The sequence below is a fragment of the Pristis pectinata genome, chromosome 8, assembly GCF_009764475.1.
Source record: "Pristis pectinata isolate sPriPec2 chromosome 8, sPriPec2.1.pri, whole genome shotgun sequence".
Classification (NCBI taxonomy): Eukaryota; Metazoa; Chordata; class Chondrichthyes; order Rhinopristiformes; family Pristidae; genus Pristis; species Pristis pectinata.
Window position 1 is genome coordinate 47,042,510 of NC_067412.1, and position 19,794 is coordinate 47,062,303.

At 47.6% G+C, this 19,794-nt stretch overlaps 1 protein-coding gene across 1 annotated transcript in view; it reads left to right on the forward strand.

Moving 5' to 3' along the window:
• Positions 1 to 11,182: 11,182 nt before the first annotated feature.
• The window catches only part of LOC127573956 (adapter SH3BGRL-like), a 49,458-nt gene continuing 40,846 nt past the window's right edge, over positions 11,183 to 19,794 (forward strand). The window contains exon 1 of the mRNA XM_052022581.1: positions 11,183 to 11,375. Coding sequence (XP_051878541.1) covers positions 11,331 to 11,375 — 45 coding nt within the window. The 5' untranslated portion in view covers positions 11,183 to 11,330. The remainder of the gene's footprint in view (positions 11,376 to 19,794) is intronic.

Sequence of the window (19,794 nt, forward strand, 5' to 3'; positions counted from 1 at the left end):
AAGGCACAACATTAGCCACCCTCCAGTCTTCTGCTACCTCACCTGTGGCTAACAAAGATGCAAATATCTCTGCCAGGGCCTCTGCAATTTCTTCCCTTGCTTCCCACAGTGTCCAAGGGTATACTTGATCAGGGCCTGGGGATTTATCCAGTTTAATATGCTTTAAGATCACCAGCACCTCCTCTGTTGTAATGTGGATATGTTCCAAGACATCACTATTCATTTCCCTTGATTCCTTAGCCTCCATGACCTTCTCCATAGTAAATACAGATGAGAAATGTTCATTTAACAGCTCCTCATTCTCCTTAAGGGGAACTATTCTCTGGCTAGTTATCCTTTTGCTAGTAATATGCTCATTGAATCTCTTAGGATTCTCCTTTATCTTACCTGCCGAAACTATCTCATGTCATCTTTTTGCCCTCCTGATTCCACTCATAAGTGTACTCCTACATCTCTTATATTCCTCAAGAGATTCACTTGATCCCAAAGTCAAAGTCGAGTTTATTGTCATGTGCATAAGTACATGTATGCACAGGTGCAATGAAAAACTTATTTGCAGCAGCATCACAGGCACATAGCATCAGATAAGCAGCATTCAAAGAAAAACATAAATTAAATGTAAATTATATACAATTTTTACAAGAAAGAACACAAAGCCTATTGTAATGCAAAGTGATTAATGTGGTCATAGTGTTGTCATACTGGGATAGTGATTAAGTCTGTGCTGATTGGTTCAAGAACCAAACAGTTGAAGGGAAGTAGCTGTTCTTGAACCTGGTGGTGTGGGACTTCAGGCCTGATAGTAGCTGCTGGACGATCTCATGGCCCGGATGGTGGGGGTCTTTGAAGATGGATGTTGCGTTCTGTGCTTCCTGCAGATGCTACCAATGGTGGGGAGAAATGCCTGTGATGTATTGGGCAGAGTCCACTACTCTCAGCACATTTGAACTGCTGTACCAGACCATGATACAACCAGTCAGGATATTTTCAACAGTACATCTGTAGAAGTTTTTTGGAGAATTTGGTGACAAGCTGAACCTCCTTAACCTTCTAAGAAATTAAAGACACTGGCATGCCTTCCTTGTGATTGCATCAATGTTCTGGGCCTGGGACAGATCATCTGATAATGTTAACGCCCAGGAATTCAAGTTTCCTATACCTGACATATGCCTCCTTTTTTTTCCTGACCAGTTCCTCAATATCTGTTGTCAACCAGGGGAATGTATAATGCTAATCTGATGCCTGCAATGCCAAATTGTAAATCAGTGCTCCAACAAACTCTGTATGTTAACTCTGCACAGATGGTCAATTGCTCAGCAGCTGGAAGGAATCTCACTTGCTCAATTTAAAGATGTCATTAATTGGTTGCAGATTAGCACCATTTTAGCATTAGTAGCAGCAGTGGGAGCTGGCTGATTTGCAGGAAAGAGTAAGGGCAGCACTGAAATGGTTATTGTTGGAGATGGAAACAGGAGTATGCTGTCTGGCCCTGTGAGCCTGCTCTGCCATTCATCAAAACCACAGCTGATCTTTTACCTCAGCACCATTTTTCAGCAGTAGAGTCATAGGGTTACAGAGCAATACAGCATGGATACAGGCCCTTCAGCCCAATGAGTCTATGCTGACCACAGTGCCCACACTTTTTCCTGCATTTGGTCCATATCCCTCTAAGCCCCGCCCCTGCATGTACCTATTCCAAGTGCTTCTTAAATGATATTATTGTACCTGCCTCAGCCACTTCCTCTGGCAGCTCATTCCATAAACTCACCACCCTCTGCATGAAAAAGTTGCCCCTCAGGTCCCTTTTAAATCTTTCCTCTCTCACCCTAAACCTATGCCCCCTAGTTCTGAACTCCCTTACCCTGGAGAAAAGACTGTTACTGTCCACTTTATCTATGCCTCTCATAAATTTAAACACTTCTATAAGGTTGCCCCTCACTCTCCTACGTTCCAAGGAATAAAGTCCTAGCCTGGCCAACTTCTCCCTATAACTCAGGCCCTCTAGTCCTGGGAACATCCTCATACATCTTTTCTGCACTTTTTTCCAGTTTAACTGGTATTCTCTATCCCTTTCTTCACTTAATGTCTGGAAACATATCATTCTCTGTGTGAATGAACACAAGAGGACATTCACCAGGATGTGGCCCAGATTGGAGGACTTTAGTTATGGGGAGAGATTGAATAGGCTGAGCTTGTTTTCCTTGAAGCAAAGGAAGCTGTGGGGTGACCTAACAGAAGTGTACAAGATTATGAGAGGCTTAGATAGGGTAGATGGTCAAAATCTCTTTCCCATGGTAGGGGTATCAAAATGAAGAGGAAATTGGTTTAACATAAGAGGAAGGAATTTTAAAGGCGACCTGAGGATAAGTTTTTTTACACTGAGCGTGCGCTCCCAGAGGAGATGGTGGAATGAGATACAATCACTATGTTTAAAGGCATATAGACAGACATGTAAATAAGCATGGCGTAGAACAATAGTCCTAATTAGTGTCAGTGGGCAAAAGGGTCGGCATTGTTGTGGGAAAAGGTTCTTTGGAGTCTCAAAGGTAGAGGACTCTGGACATAGTCTTTGGATTTTGAAAAGGATTTATTCACAAAGACAAACGCAGGAACAGAATGAACAGGAACAGATGCACACTCGCACACAGGTGATTGTGAAATGTGAGGGGAATCGCAACGGGGTGAAGTGTGCGCGCACGCGCGCACACACACACACTGCGAACTAGTTACAAATGATCAGGGAAAATGCAATACGGTGCCTGAACCCCCTGACTCTGGACAAGCATCGGCTCTAAGCTAATCTACTTAGGATGCTCCTAAACCCCTGTGGGAGTGCACGCTCTTACCAGTGGTCCCTCATCGTGGTTTCAACTCCTGCAGCAATCAAAAGAGGAAGAGCCACGCACATGTGGCATTCTTTATAGTGCTGGAGAGCTGGGTGGAGCCAGCTCAGGTAATTCAACAGGTCCAATAGGTCATGGCCAGGTACAAGAGGTGTGCACGGGAACCAATGGTCAAGAGTGTGTGCTAATGAGTAGGTGGAGCCAAACCTTGATTGACAGTGGTGTCGCTTTCGACCAGTACTTGATGGTGTCACATGACAGCCATTACCTTTCACACTACATTCCACCCCTCAAAAGTTACACAAGGCTGCTAATCATGGGAATAGCTATAACTAAGCTAACAAATACGTGTCAGTATGTGGTACTAGTGGAAGGCAGAAGTGGTTCTAATAATCTGATAAGCACAACAAAAAATACAGATAGCTACAACAACTAAAACGAGGGCAGTGGCCCAGTGGATGACAGTTGCCCACCATCCCCCCAGAGACCCAAATGACCACCAGTTTCCCCATGAGGTGTCGTGCTGGAGGAGCTGGTCCCTTGCTTTTTGAATTTTAGCCACTGAGTCCTGAATGTGAGCAGCCAGGTTGATGATGTTGCTGGACTCATTGGGGATAAAGGTACAGCACTCCTTTCCAACTACTGCACAGGTGCCACCATCTGCAGCGAGTAGGTAGTCCAGGGCCATCCAATTCTGAAGGGCTACCAGCCTGATGGCTGCCAGCTCCGCTGCTGTCCTCATCAGGGCATCCTTGGTACGTTGCAGTGACATTTTTGTTTCGTCCGCCATTGTCTGGAGCAGGCTGGTCATCCGGGTGACCACGGGACAGTCGGGCTGTGCCATACGTGGGAAAGGCTATCATCCAGAACCTTTCTGCCTCCGTGATGGCTCTTTTGTTCCGGTGGCCGCTGTACGCAGGGTGCTCTGCAAGGTCGTTGAGAGCGTGGATATGGGGACCACAAACACTGGAAAACAGCAACCGTACCAGCTCATGGGGAGCCACGGGTAGGCATGGTGCCCACAAATTCAGTGGGTCCCGTTCAAAGTCCAGGGAACCCCCAGCTTAGTGGCACTGCTGGCAGTGGTCACCGAGGCCCCTGGGTACCAGTTGCGTTTGCTGTCACTATGGCCAACTGAAAAGTTGGAACTGTGCTCATTCTGGAGTCTGCACCAACATTCTCTCGGCTTACTCAGTGGCTGCGGGATGACTCTGAGGATCGGGACTCGGGTGGAGGTCAAATTGTAGGAAGGGACATACCAGCTCCTGAAACACCCACCCCATTGGGAATCGCTGGAAGGGATATCCTGTAGTGGTGAGGGGGGTGGCGGTTCATCTGGAGATCAACGAGGGGGATCGCTGTAAGTGGTAGAGCTTCACCGGCATGTGCTGGGGTTCGGACGCAGATCCAGCAGTCTGATTGGTTGGAGGTGTTGGCGAATTTGTATGCGATGCGGAAGAAGGTGTTAGCAGGCGTTCCAATGCCGATCACTGCAGTGAGCAGGAGGAGTGAATGGAGTGGTGCCATCATCCTGTAGGGGGTGGGGGGAGGGTTTGAGGAACAGAATCATTCTTGGCGGGTCAGGTGTTGGGTATGAAGGCAGGCTAGGTTAGTTCGACCTGGGATCGCGACCCAATGGGTGTCCCCGGGACTGCATGCAATGACATCTCCCTTCTGGGGGGGACCTTGTGGCTGTTGGACCCAGACTCTCCCCGAGTCCTTGGTCTCGGAGGGTTCGGGATCTCGCAAGTTGGGGGGGGGGGAGTGTGCTAGGTGGAGGGATAATGGAGACCCTCCTTGGCCAGTGGACTGTGTATTGAGCTGGTTGACAGCCTGCTGCTGCACGCCCAACCACCCCCGCAGTGTGCGGGAGGGCGTCAGCATGCGTATTGTTTCCTTCAGCAGGCCGTTCATTCTTTCTATCAGGCCTGATGCCTGGGGGTGGTAGGGGATATGGAACAGCCACGAGATTCCCGCCTCAGCTGCCCAGTTCTGTACCTTAATCCCCATGAAGTGTGAGCCCTGATCGGATTGTACCTCCCATGAGACTCCATAGATGGAGGAGAGGTACTGCAATCCTTTGATGGTGCTGTTCTGGTCGGCCCTCTCACAGGGCACCGCCACCAGGACACCCGAGTATGTGTCCACCATCATCAGGGCATATTGCTTTTTATTGTGTTGTGGGAGTGGTCCGATATAGTCTATCTGCCACACGCGACCCGCTCCTGTGCCACAGCGGATGTGACCCGGTGGCCCCGCCAGCCAGCCCCGTGGTTTTACTTGTTGGCAGATGGAGCAGTTAACGACAGTGGTCTTGCATTGGTCCACTGTGAGGGCAACCCCGAACTGCTCTGCCCAGCGCCGCGTACTGTCAGCCCCTAGGTGACTGCTCTTGCGGTGTGCCCATGCGGCTGGGGCGCTGAGGTCAGGTTCCTCCAGGGAGACGGTAGCGCAGCATATCTGGGCAGCGTGGTCCACGGCGGCATTATGGATGGCCTCTTGGGTATTTTTGTGGGTATGGGCATCCACGTGGTGGACTGAAATCTGTCTTTGGGTGGCCTGATCCCAGATAAAGTGCCAGTGTCCCTGTCCCCAGAGGGGGTGTCCATGAATTTCCCACCCCGTTTTGTGCCACCGTGCCACCCACACCGCCACACCGTTGGCTACAGCCCAGGAGCCGGTATAGATGTGGACTGGCCCGGTGGTGTCCCGTAGGGTAAGCGCTACTGCCGCTAGTTTGGCCAATTAGCTGGACCCTCTCGCTCCCTCTTTTGTTAATGTTTTCCCCGTGGCGGGTTGAAGTGCCGCCACTTTCCAATAGTGTTTCCCGTTTTTCCAGCGGCTGGAGCCGTCCATGAACCAGGCATGCAGTTTTTGTTCGGGGTCGAGGGAGTCGAAGGGTGGGCCCCAGGACAAGGGGGAGGTCTGGATCTCAGGTATGTCCGGGGGTGGGTCCTGGGACTGAGGGAAGGACATGACCTGTTTGTGGAGGCGGCTGACCCCTTCCGGGCCGGGTTTGGCCCGGTCCGCGATGTACCACTTCCACTTCATTATCGAGGACCTTTGGGCTTGGCCCTCTTTGTGTGTGGAGTCAGGGGACTTGACCCAACACATTATGGGCAAGTGGGGGTGAAGGACCACGGAGTTGGTACTGGTCTGGTTCTCGGTTGCGAGGAGCACCATGTTGCAGGCAAGCAGCTGGCACTCGAAGGGGCTGTAGCGGATGGTGGCCTCAAGCAATGACTTGGTCCAGAAGCCAAGCCGGACTCTGCGCCCCTGGACCTTCTGCTAGAGGCTCCACTCGGCAACTGACTCGCTAGCGGAGACCTGTAACTCAAAGGGGACCCCTTCCTGGCGGGGGGGCGAGGGGCAGGGTTTGTTCCACTGCCTGTTTGGCTGCTGTTCAGGCCCCCATGAGAAGGTGGCTTTCTTGCGGGAGATCTTATATAGGGGTCTCAGGAGTATGGTAGGATGGGGTATGTGTTGCTGCCAATAGCCAAGGAAGCCCATGGAACTCTGGGTGTCTGTCTTGTTAGTGTGGATGGCAAAATTTAAAATCTTGTTCTGTGCGGGTTCAGGAATGTCCCTCCTGCCTGCGTGCCATTGGATTCCAAGGAACAATACATTCTGGGCTGGGCCTTGTACCTCTTCCATATTAATGTACCAGCCCTGCTCTCTGAGGGAGGATATTAACATATCAAGAGCCTCTGAGACAATAGCCTCTGAAGGCCCCTGTAAAAGTATGTTGTCTATATAATGAGCGATTGACAACCCTGGGGGAAATTGGATGGTTTGCAAATCCCGGGAGATTAACCCATGGCATATTGTGGGGCTATGGATGTAACCTTATGATAGACGTTGAAATGTGTATTGTCTCCCATCCCAGGTGAATGCGAATTGGTCCTGGGAGGTTTGGTGGAGGGGGATGGAGAAGAATGCATTAGCCAGATCTATAACAGCATATCATGGTTTGTCTGTGCGCCCTGAGATATCTTCCACCAAAGTGACTATGTCGGGTACTGCGGATGCTGTGGGGTGGGGGGGGGGGGGGGGAGGTGTGGGGCAGCCTTGTTCAAGTGTCGGTAGTCCACCGTCATGCGCCACGTTCTGTTCTTTTTGCGTACAGGCCAGATGGGGCTATTAAAAGGGGAGACTGCGGGTCTAATGATTCCCTCCCGCAGCAGAGCATGGATGGCCTCTGTGATGTCTTGGTGTCCCCCTGGCACCCTATACTGCTGACTGCAAATGACTTTGGAGGGAGGGGGAACAATGACTGGTTCCCACTTGGCCACCCTGACTACCACCGTAGCCCGGGCAACTCCAAAATTGAACTTGCCCCGGTTGGTGTGCAGGGACTGTCCCTTTAAGACGTTAATCCCCAGTATGCATTCAGTGGAGTCTGCGATTAAAACAGTCACAGTTTGGGGAGGTTGGTTCCCCATGGTCATGCGGATGCTGACTTCCTTTGCGGGCAAAAGGGAACGCCCCCTCCATTTGCATGCGTGCCCCCTTCCATGCCGCGGGATTCCCCAGGACAATGGTGTGCTGGGCCCCCATGTCGATGAGTGCCATCCACCTCTGCACGTTCCCCTTTCCCCAGTGTATCGCTACAGGTATGTGCGGCCTCAGGTCCTGGCCTTCATCCTATGGGAGCGGGGTGGAGGGCTGCTACCCCATGGGCGAGGGTTCCTGCTGGCAGAAGTGGGACATTTCTTGTCGCAGCAGGTCCTGGAGCTGAGCCCGGAGGGCGGGGAAGGCTGTTTCAGGTGGGGGAGGGGCAGAGGCAGAGGGCAGAGGTGGCTGCCCACGTGGTCTGGCGGTCAGGGGCACCCCCTGTGTCGGACTTGGCCCCGGGGTGATCGTGGGTCTTCCTTAGGCTGGGCTTCCCCCCGCAGAGGTCCTTCCATCGTGCGTGGAGAGCGGAGGTCAGGACCCCATCTATGGTAGCATGGTCCACCCCTGCACGCAACAGGTCCAGCTACAGCTGTTTGCCTGTAAGACGAGAGGTGGTGTCCCCAGCCTTCATCTCCGCTCTACGGACCTGTGTGGGTGCCCCCCGCTGTGCGTACACTAGCCTCTCCAGGAGAGTGATGGCTTCCCGTACAGTCTTCCCGCTAGCTGTTCCCATGAGGGGCAGGACCACTGGCTTCAGGTTGGAGTGCACGGTGGCGACCAGGTACCCCACTAGCACACTGGTCACTGGGGTATTCTCTGGCAGCTCAAGGTTGCCTGTCCCTGCGTAAATGCCGGTCACTAGTGCCTATTCCCTGATGACCCTGGTGCCCTCACTGACTGTGCTCCACTGTGGTCACCCGTATAGATCCCATTCGAGGAGGGTAGGGTACCGGGCCCTCATGGTGGCCACTACCCGATCCCACAGGGTAGCAGTGTCCCCAATCCCTCCCGGTGGCACCCGCAGGCCGTTATTAATGCTCTGTTGTTCAGACAAGCTCCCCAGGGATTTTAAACGGGTCTGGTTGCTAGCCAGACCTGTGGGCGGCTTGCGCCTGCTGTATTTGAATCAGCCGGCAGGCGACCTTGGTACCCCCGGCCTCGAGGTAATTGGCCCAGGTCTGGGCAGTCTGAACTGCCTCCTGCAACGTACAGCATCGCCGTCGGAGCACCTCTATCTCCTTTTCCCTCTGTAGACATGTATTCTGCACCTGGCTAGTAATCTCAACGTGGCATCTCAGGAGGGATGCCAGGAGCCAGAATGCACCCCTTTGACTCCCTTTGGCTCTGGGGAACCCCGACTTCTGGAGGAGGGCCACCACATGGTGCCCCAGTTTCTTACCACGTGGATCTAACTGCTCAGCCCAGTCCACTGGCTTACCGTGGTCTGCCAGCAGGCTGGCCAAGCTCCCAAATCCCTCGATCTCATCGGTCCACCCGGGAATCCTCTCCCCAGTGCCTACACTTTCCTTCTTTCCCTTGTTCCAGAACATCCTACCCGTGTCTGTGTCCAGCCAAGACCTTTAAGACCCTGCTTGCTGCGCCAATTGTTGTGGGGAAGGTTCTTTTGTGTCTCAAAGGTAGAGGACTCTGGACACAGTCTTTGGATTTTGGAAAGGATTTATTCACAAAGACAAACGTGGGAACAGAATGAATGGGAATGGATACACACTCGCACACATGCACACGGGTGATCACGAAACGTGAGGGGAGTCGCAATGGGGTGAAATGCGTGTGCACACGCACGCGCACACACAAGCAGAGTGAACTAGTTACAAACAATCAGGGAAAACGCAATATGGTGCCTGAATCCCCTGACTCTGGACAAGCATTGGTTCTATGTTACCGGTAATCTACTTAGGACGCTCCTAAACCCCTGTGGGAGTGCACACTCCTACTAGTGGTCCCTCATCATGGTTTCAACTCCTGCAGCAATCAAAAGAGGAAGAGCCACGCACATGTGGCATTCTTTATAGTGCTGGAGAGCTGGGTGGAGCCAGCTCAGGTAATTCAACAGGTCCAATAGGTCATGGCCAGGTACAAAAGGTGTGTACGGGAACCAATGGTCAAGAGTGTGTACTAATGAGTGGGTGGAGCCAGACCTTGATTGACAGTGGTATTGCTTTTGACCAGTACTTGATGGTGTCACATGACAGCCATGACCTTTCACACTACAGGCATAGACATGGTGAGCTGAAGGGCCCATTTCTGTGCGTAGACTCTATGACATGATGACAACATCTGAGCTTCCATGGTCCTCCTGGGCAGAAAGTTTGACAGATTCACCATTGCCTGAGTGATGAAATTTCTCCTCACCTCAGTCCTAAATGCTTACCATGGTTCTAGAGTTGACAGCTCAGGGAAACACCCTCTTTAAATTTAGCCTTGAGATCTTTTATTTTTCTGAACTTCTACCTGATCGCTCCTCATAGTTTATCATCTGTGGGAGGCACAGCAGTACAGCTAGTAGAAGCTGCTGCCTCACAGCTCCAGCGACCCAAGTTCAATCCTGACCTCTGGTGTTGTCTATGTGGAGTTTGCACGTTCTCCATGTCCACATGGGTTTCCCCATTTCCTCCCACATCCCAAAGATGAGTGGGTCAGTAGATTAATTGGCCACTGTAAATTGCTCCTGGGTGGGAGGTGAATGGTAGATTCTGAGGGGGGTCGATGAGAACATGAGGAGAATAAAACAGGATTAACAGAGGATTATTGTAAATGGGGTGGTAGCCGGTCAGTGGGCCGAAGGGCCTGTTTCTGTGGCGTATTTCTCTATGACTTTTTCTCCTATAACTTGCCCTATCAACCCTCATTGAGCATTCTTCAGGAGGACTTTTGTGTGACCTCACCTGTTGGCAAGCTAGCACCTGGCTGCCCCTGAAATCTGGGCCTGTCTGCAGGACCCTGGTGCCAAGGTTCCAGCATGTGCCAATCCCAGCTCTGAGTTAATGCCCATGGAGTGTAAGATGGATGAGTAGCTGCCAGTATCAGGAAAAGTGAAGGCGTGTTACCTGGTCAGGTCTTCATTATCTTCATTAACATGGATAGGAAAAGGTGTAGAGGGAAATGGGCCAAGTGTAGGCAAACTTGGTTGTCATGGATGAGATGGGCCGAAGGGCCTTCTCTTTTGCTGTGTAACTCTATGACTTTATCTGAAAGGACTAAGGCAGAGAGGGAGTGGGAGATACAAAAGCTTGAAAACACACACCACCAGCCTCAAGAATCTCGAACGGACCTCTTGTATGATAAAGGTGAACTCGTGATCTCTCAATCTACCTCATCATGGACTTTTCACCTTATCTGTCTACCTGCACTGCACTTTCTGTGTAACAGTAACTGTAACACTATATTCTGCATTCTGTTTTATTCCTTTTGTACTACCTCAGTGTACATATGTGTGGAATGGTCTGTCTGGATGGCACACAAACAAAAGCTTTTCACTGTGTGGGTTTCCCCTGGGTACTCCAGTTTCTTCCCACACCCCAAAGACGTGCGGGTTGGTGAGTTAATTGGCCACTGTGAGTGGTAAAATTGGGGGGGAGTTGATAAAACTGAAGGGGGAATAAAATGGGATTAATGTGGGGTTGGAGTAAATGGGTGGTGGATGGTCCTCGCTGACTTGGTGGGATGAAGGGACTGTTTCTGTATGACTCCATAACTCTCACAAAACGGGGACTCCCTGGGTGATGCCCCAACCACATGGGTCACCCTGTCTGCACCTGCAGCAGGAGTCAGCCAGAAAGACATTGAATAGGCCGATTAATCCCAACCCCAGTGCAAACCCACCCAGTTTAGCTCCCCAGCTAAATTTATAACCTAGGGGTTATAAATGTAAGACTACAATTCTGAGAGTCAAAGACTAAGATCTCGCGTTGCTGGCCGGGATTTGAGCATTTTATCTCTGAGAAATTTTATTCCAGACTTGCTGTTTCCGCGGCGAGGAGCGGGGCTGTGGAGCTGAGTGTACCTCTGCCGCGCTCTCTCTCTCTCTGCATTCCTGGCATTCTCGCGCCGGCGGGCCCTGCAGGTTGAACCATGGTGATTAAAGTCTTCATCGCCTCTTCCTCCGGCTCCAAAGCGGTAAGGACAGGAGGTACTTCTGGACGGGACAGAAAAGGGGGCAAAAAGTTGGAGTTTCAGTGGATGGTTGAAGTTTGCATTAGTTTTGGGGAGTGGAGGTGCCGCCCGTGCTCCGTTAGGGTAACTCACGGAATCTGGGAGAGGGCAGCGCCGAACTGACCCGGGCTTGTGGCGCCGAGCTGGTGTTGCATTGACAGGTCAGGGTACGGCACAGCTTGGCGACCTGGACTCGTCCCGCCGGAGTGACCGCACCTGCCCGCTCCAGGCTGACAGCAGGTTTACCCCGATCCCCCGGACGTCTCGGCGAACGTTTCCGAAATCCACGAGCGGTGAACTCCAAAACCAGGGCTGGTGTTTCCGGTCACGGTGAGGGTCGGGGTTAGCGGCACCCTGAGCTGCCTCCATCACAGACAGGCTGGTTAAAGCTTCAGCGCCTGCAGCCGCTGGCATTTAGATCTGGGATTACAGGTTCCCCCGGGTTACGGAAACCCGATTTACGCACATCCCTACAAACGAAAGAGCTCCCCTGATATTATTAAATTCAAAAGTTCAACGTGCATTCATTCCTAAGAACAAAAGAACTACTTTCCTCTGTCTCTCCACGTTTAGTAATTGTTCTTTCTTATCAGTCTTATGTACTTTTGATGCCACCTCTGTGGAGGTGTGGTGACCCTATTGAGTGTTTTTGTGTATTCTCGGATTTATGGACAGAATCGATTTAAGGACGTCTGTAATAATGGAACCCGTCTGTTATCCTGGGCAGCCTGTGAACTGGTCAATGAGCTGAACCAAGCTTTTACGGAGTTGGGGAGTTGTGTGTTTGGTGATTTAATTATCTACCCATGCCCTGGCCAGTTGAATCAGCTGCTATCTGACCTCACCTTATCAAATCAGTATAACTGACTGTAACTTGTGTTCTTTTCCCCTGTCCTATCCCTGGAGCCATGGAACATTACAGCACAGTACAGGCCCTTCAGCCCACAATGTTGTGCCGACATTTTATCCTGCTCTAATATCTATCTAAAACTTCCCTCCCACATAGTCCCCCCATTTCTCTATCATTCATGTGGCTATCTAAGAGTCTCTTAAATGTCCCTAACGTATCTGCCCCCACAACCTCTGCTGGCAGTGCGTTCCACGCACCCACCACTCTCTGTGTAAAAACAAAACTTACCTTTGACATCCCCCCCATACCTTCCTCCAATCACCTTAAAATTATGTCCCCTCGTGTTAACCATTGTCACCCTGGGAAGAAGTCTCTGACTGTCCACTTGATCTATGCCTTTATCATCTTGTACACCTCTATCAAGTCATTTTTCATCCTCCTCCTCTTCAAAGAGAAAAGCCCTAGCTCACTCAACTGTTAACACTTCATTTCAATTTAACCTAAATTATCGGAACCTTAAAAACAAAGGAAGAGGTGAGGTCTCACCTTGAATATCAAAAAACAAAGAAAAACTTTGAGAAATTAATTTTAATTTGGAAGGATTTATACTTTATACATTCACAGGCACACACAACCATTCTTGCCAAACGCAGTGCTGGCTTTTTGAAATGCATGCTGTTGGCGATCAGGGCATAGCCATGGTCACGGAACGTCAGAATGTTGCTCTCGTTCCCATGCACCTTCTTGAGTTTATATTTTAACAGGTCAGGAGTCCAATCTCTGTATCAGATGGCACAGATGTGTTCCTGGGGACGGTGCTTTTGGAGTAACCCATCAACTGCACCAACCTCATGGACACACTGAGTCACCTCCTTGAAAGGTTCAAGACATAGAACAGTACAGCACAGGAACAGGCCCTTCAGCAGAATTAGTTGAACGCCTAACTAAACTAATCCCTTCTGCCTACATAATGTCCCTATCCCTCCATTCTGTGCATATTCATGTTCCTATCTAAGAGCCTCTTAAATGCCTCTATTGTATTTGTCTCCACCGTCACCCATGGCAGTGCATTCCAGGCACCCACCACTCTGTGTGTGCGTACGTGTGTGTAAAAAAAAATCTTGTCCCACATATCTCCTTTGAACTTCCCCCCCCTCACCTTAAATACATGCCCTCTAGTATTAAACAATTAGATTAGTTGAGCAGGACCTCCCTTACAAAGTAGTGTCAACTGTTTATTGCTCTCCCTTTGGATTTGTTTCCAATAACTTCCCCATCACTGATTGACTCACTGGCCTGTACTTACCTGGCTTATCCCTGCTGTCCATTTTGAATAAAGATACTGTGTTTGCTGTCCTCCAGTTATCTGGCATTTCTGTCACCAGAGGTCTCCTCCCTTGCCTCCTACAGCAGCCTGGGATACATCTCAGGCCCTAGAGATTTTTCCTTTGTCTAATACTCCTCCTTTGGTGTGGAGCTACGTCAGTTTGTTTTGTGGCTATCCTCTTTTAAACTTTCTTGTTCCTGAAGATCATGCAGCATTTTAGCATTGTCACAATGAAAAGAAGGAACTTGAATCTATCTTTCACATCCTCAGAATGTTCCATGGTGTTTTACAACCAATTTTGGAAATAGAGACACTCGTAACATAGGGAAAAGCAGCAAGCAGTTTGCACCTGCCAGGTCTTGCCAACAGCAAAAAGCTAATTGCATTTCTATGTAGTTGGATGAGGGATTATTATTGGCCAAGAAACCGGGAGAGGGCTTGCTTTTCTTAAATACTGCCACTGATCTATGAGAGGTGGCAGCACCTTGGCTGACTATCTCATCCAAAAGATGGCACACCTGATAGTCCAGCACTCCCTAGTGCGGGGCGTGGGTTTTCATCTTCAGATAGAACGGAAACCACTTGGCTCATCCAGCAATAGTGACACTGAAAACATCATGAATTTGATTTTATAGAGAAAAAATGATGATATCAAAAAACAGTTCATTATAAAATGCATTAAGAAGAAAATCATTGTGGCTTTTTCACTGTGCCTTGTGCTTCATTAGGTGGAAGAGGATCCATCAGTAAGCTAAACAAAATAATGAACTTGAACTGCTTTTGTCTGCATTGAAACCAATTATGAATTATCTACATCAGTTCTCTTCTCCCCATCTCTGCCCAGCCCCTGTGTTTTGGATAATTTCTCATAGATTCTATTTCCTCATACTTAGTACTGGGGTAGGGAGGTTAATTGTAGAACTGCCAGTGTTTACTGTTCAGTTTCACTGATTCATCTGCACACATTCCAATGCTACTGAGCTATGTACTGATCTGGCTTGGAAATCTCTAGAGTACTTGGGAATGCACTAATCTAACTGCATTAACAAGTAGCAGTAGGGATAGCAGACTTGAATTAAGAGAAAGCAGGTTTTTATGTGAATGGTATTTGCTGGTGATGCATAAACCACTTTCCATGAGTGTATGCTCATCCCCTGTGATACATTTCATGGCCTTGGTTAACAGTTAATGGTGTTTGAACAACTTAACTTTTGAAAGTGTGTTAAAGGGGACAGTGAAATAACCAACTCCACAATGTATGGAGTATGTAAGTGGATTGGAAGCAGTTCAGAGAAGGGTTATGAGACGGATACCTGGAGTTGTCATATGAGGACAAGTTGCAAAGGCTAGGTTTGAATCTGCTGGAGTTCAGAGGAGTGAGAGGCAACTTGATTATTCTTGATGGGGTCACTCTTCTAAAATGCAATTAGACTGAGATGACATGCATTTTTTTTCTCAGAGGATGGTGAGTCTTTGGAACTCTTGTAAAGTGTGGTGGAAACTGAGTCTTTGAATACTTTTAAGACCAAGGTAGGGGGTGAAAGGTTACTGGGATTAGGCTGCAATGTGAAGTTGAAGTTACAGTCAGAACAGCCCTGACTTTATTAAATGGTAGAGCAGGAGAACAAGCTGGGTGGCTTCCTGTTTCTAGTATGTTTGCATGTGCTATCTGAGCTGATTGTTTATTTTCATGTGACTGGGTTAATTATATTGAAATTACCAAGGTCTTTTGGGCTGCAGAAGTATCAGCTAAAGTTTGTCTGTTCTTGTTTGTGTTTAGATTTATCTGATAAACACTGAAAGAAATGCTGAATGGATGTGTTATAATCTTTTACATTTCAGTGGCAATGTCCGTGTAGAGTGCACTCTGTTGTGAAAGTTTGTGTATGTTTTAATGATGGTAGACCTAAATAATACACCTTGTACACCATGAATCAGAATGAAACTTTGTATATATGTAAAGGCTCAAATGCATTCATTCAGCATTTTCTTTCATGGCCTAATTAAACTCTGTATCTGCAGTTCATCTTGTAACAATGTTCTGTCCGTATTGAAGTTTCATCGTGGATAGAATTCTATCTCATTTGACTAGAAAGTAGCCTAAAGGTAACCTTGGATCAAAACTGGACCAGGTACAAATTAGGTTAATTATAGATTAATTAATATAACATGGCCCAGATTTTAGAATCTATAGCATTGGCAAGGTGTGAGTGAGAATTTGGAAGTGCCTTACCTTTCTATGTACAAATGACCACCTTTTAGTTTTAAGGCTCCCTGCCCTAAGATTAAGAGGCAACATTAAGAGTGCAGAAAGTTATTGCACACCTTGCCAATGGCTGTTCCAGTCATGACCTCACCACTGCAACATTAATTGTAAATTAGTTTATTAATGTCACATGCCCTGATGTATAGTGGAAAAACTTTGTTTTGCGTGCCATCCATACAGATTATTTCATCACATCAGTACATTGAGGTAGTATAAGGGAAAAACAATAACAGAATGCAGAATAGAGTGTTACAGTTGCAGAGAAAGTGTCCAGGCAGACAATAAGGTGCAAGGTGATGACGAGGTAGATTGTGAGGTCAAGAGTCCATCTTATTGTACTAGCGAACCGTTCAACAGTCTTATAACAACGGGATAGAAGCTGTCCTTAAGCCTGGTGTTACGTGTTTTCAGACTTTTGAGTCTTCTGCCCGATGGGAGAGGGGAGAAGAGAATGTCAGGGGTGGGTGGGGTTTTTGATTATGTCAGCTGCTTTACTGAGGCAGCAAGAAGTGTAGACAAAGTTCATACTTTGGCTCAAGACCTGGAACCCCACTGTTTTTCCTTTGCACATGTTTGTTCATGTAGCTAAAGGAGATGGCCTGGATCTGAGCCTGGGATGGGAGAAAGGGGTTGAAAGTGCCTGGAGATTGGAGCGTGGTGGGCTTGACAGGTGAGATAAGGGCCTGGGTCTTCAGGAGGGGATAGTGGGCAGATGTGGGAGGAAGAGAAGGGTCAATAGGTGGTTGGGAGTGGGAGTGTTGTGTAGCCCAAGGGAAGAAGGTAAATTATAAGAATTAAAAGGGACCTACCAGGGTTGGGTTCCCAGTGCTGGGTGGGGACAGCTCTAGGAAGCTACCTTTAAATATTGTGTTGGAGAGGCAGCAGTGCTGTGGTTGCTTTGGGAGTACCCAATGACAAGTGCTCTTTGGAACAATGTGAACTAGTTTCCTTGGCAACACCCTAAAAGAACATTGCATGGGGAATAGCATCACTCTGTGTGCAATGGACACAGAAATCTCAGCATTTGCCCAGATGAACTTCTGGGGTGGCCTGATTAAACCTGGAAATGATTGTGATGATGTTTCACTTTTGATATAAATGGTTTTGAACTATGTAGCACTAGATGAAACATCTGTCTTTCTAGGCCTTAGTTTTTTTTAAACTCCATTTTTTTTTTGAAGAGAGCTTAAAAAAAACAAAGTGCTGGAGGAACTCGGTGGGTCAAGCAGCATCTGTGGGGGAAAGGAATTGGTGTTTCGGGTCAAGACCCTGGATTAAGATGTAGCTCGCTCCCACAAATACTGCTTGACCTGCTGAGTTCTTCCAAAGCTTTGTTTATTGCTCCGAATTCCAGCATCTTGCGTCTTTTTTTTTCTGAAGAGATGAACGGTAGGGCCCTGGGGAGTGTTGCAGAACAGAGGGACCTTGGAGTACAAGTACATAGTTCCCTGAAAGTGGGGTTACAGGTGGACAGGGTGGTGAAGAAGACTTTTGGCACACTGGCCTTCTTCAGTCAGGGCAGTGAGTATAGAAGTTGGGAGGTTATGTTGCAGTTGTACAAGACATTGGTGAGGCCGCATTTGGAGTATTGTGTTCAGTTTTGGTCACCCTGCTATAGGAAAGATGTTATTAAACTAGAAAGAGTGCAGAAAAGATGCACAAGGATATTGCCAGGATTTGAGGGGCTGAGTTATAGGGAGAGGTTGGACAGGCTAGGACATATATTGGAGCATAGGAGACTGAGAGATGATCTTATAGAGGTGTATAAAATCGTGAGGGGCATAGATAGGGTGAATGCAATTGGACTTTTTCCCAGGGTTGGGGAATCAAGAACTGGAAGGCATAGGTCTAAGGTGAGAGGGGAAAGATTTAGTAGGGACTTGAGGGGCAACTTTCTTTATGCAGATGATGGTACATATATGGAATGAGCTGCCAGAGGAAGTGGTTGAGGCAGGTAAAATAATAACTTTTAAAAGACAGTTGGACAGTTACATGGATAGGAAAGTTTAGAAAGTTATGGACCAAATGAGGGCAAATGGAATTAACTTGGATGGGTTCCATGGTTGGCATGGACCAGTTGGGCCAAAGGGCCTGTTTCCATACTCTTTGACTCTCTGACTGTATGACTCTATGGCTGATTGAATTATGGGAACACAATAGAGGTGGTATACATAGGTGAAAGGGGTCTAGACTTTATCAGAAAAAATCATTAACAGGGTGGGACAATATGGCTTCAGGTAGCTGGTGCTGCTCAATTGGAAAAGGATCCAAACAATTTTGTTCTTAGTTTTTGTTGACAAGTTGGATTTAGTGCCACCATATCGAAAAATTCTGAGCACAAGAGAAGGTTTTGTGTATAGTGAAAATGGTAAAATTTTCAAGGTTCAAAGGATTAGAGTAGACACTCAGAGGAAGACTGAAAGGTGTGAACAAATACAGGTGATAGTTCAAATCAATAAATCCCTGAAAAAGTGAGTGCTGGTGGACAAAACCTTTTCAAAAACACATTTATCAACCTTTCTAAATCCAGAAATAATGGCACAGAGAGCAAGAGGTTAGCACAGAAGGAAGCAGGCCAATTTATTTTAATATAACTTTCTTGACCACCTTCAGCAAAAGGTTGAAGGCCTTCTTTCCTTTCTTTTATATTATATTCATTTACTAAGAGATCGTTGGATCTACAGATTTTTTTATATTTTATTGTTCTTTATGATTATCTATGCCATGATTGTTATCCTGATCTCTTTGTATTACATGTATAAATATTGATGCTATATATCCATTTGTATTAATTTGAAAACTAATAAAAAGATTGAAAAAGGAAAGAAAGAAAGAAGGCCTGGTGAAAGTATACTTTACATTTGTTAGTAACTACAATTTCACATCAACAATAAATGGTGCATAACTTCCCGAGCAAGTGGCAATCTGTGTGGTTATGTGCTCGTTAAGATATGTAGCATTCAGAAACACCAGGCCCATTGCTCAGTGATTCAATCTCCATGCAAATACTGCAAAAATATTTTTGTTGGGAAAATATATATTGTTTTGCTTTGGACTTGTGCTGTCTCAAACAGCTATTGATTTGTTTTGCTAAGCAAGGATCAAGCGGCGCAGACATGGTGGGCCAAAGGGCCTGTTCTTGCGCTGTACTGTTCTATGATCAATCAACCAGTTTGAAGGGAGGTGACGCAAGTCAAAGGTTGAACTGCTAAAAAAATATTTTGCTGTCTTGAGAATATTAGCAGAATCCAACAAGATCCAAGATCTAGCCAATTACTGAAATGTTTGTACATGGGTAACCTTGAAAATGATTAGCCTATGTTGCCAAATATTGACCCAACTTCTGCTGGAGTCTTATCCTAAAATCCTTTGGCAACAGAAGTTCTCACCGCAAAAACACCTTGCCAAGGCTGTGTTTGTAGATACACTGATAAAGTCTAGGGCCTAGAAACTGGATCGTGTTGTTCCTTGTTTTATGTGCTTTGCAACCCAATTTCATTTAAAAACGAAAATCTGGAGGTTCATGTGAGTTGGGTCTTGGTTTTCTTTTAGGATCTTTATGTATCTGATGTGCAACGACCCAGATATATAGTGGCATCCTGTGTGTGGAGACCACTTCTTTTATATATAAAAAAAAGGTTCATTTACATACTTGCATAACTTTGATCAGAATATATAGATAATTCTCAAATTAAAACATAACTATCCTTGTCTGGGATGTACTCCAGCCCCTGCAGTCCCTAATGGTCTTGGAGTTCTTCAGAGAGCAGTGGATACTGAGTGTTTCCTCTTCCGGAACACCTGGGCACGGACGTATCCTCAGAAGAGGGGTAGGCGTTCAGCTTGGGCAGTACTTTGGGCTGCTGTCTGGGTCTATGAATGGCTGCCTTGGCCAGTTCCATGAGCAGGCCAATGTGGAGATCCCCTGACCAACTCGCCC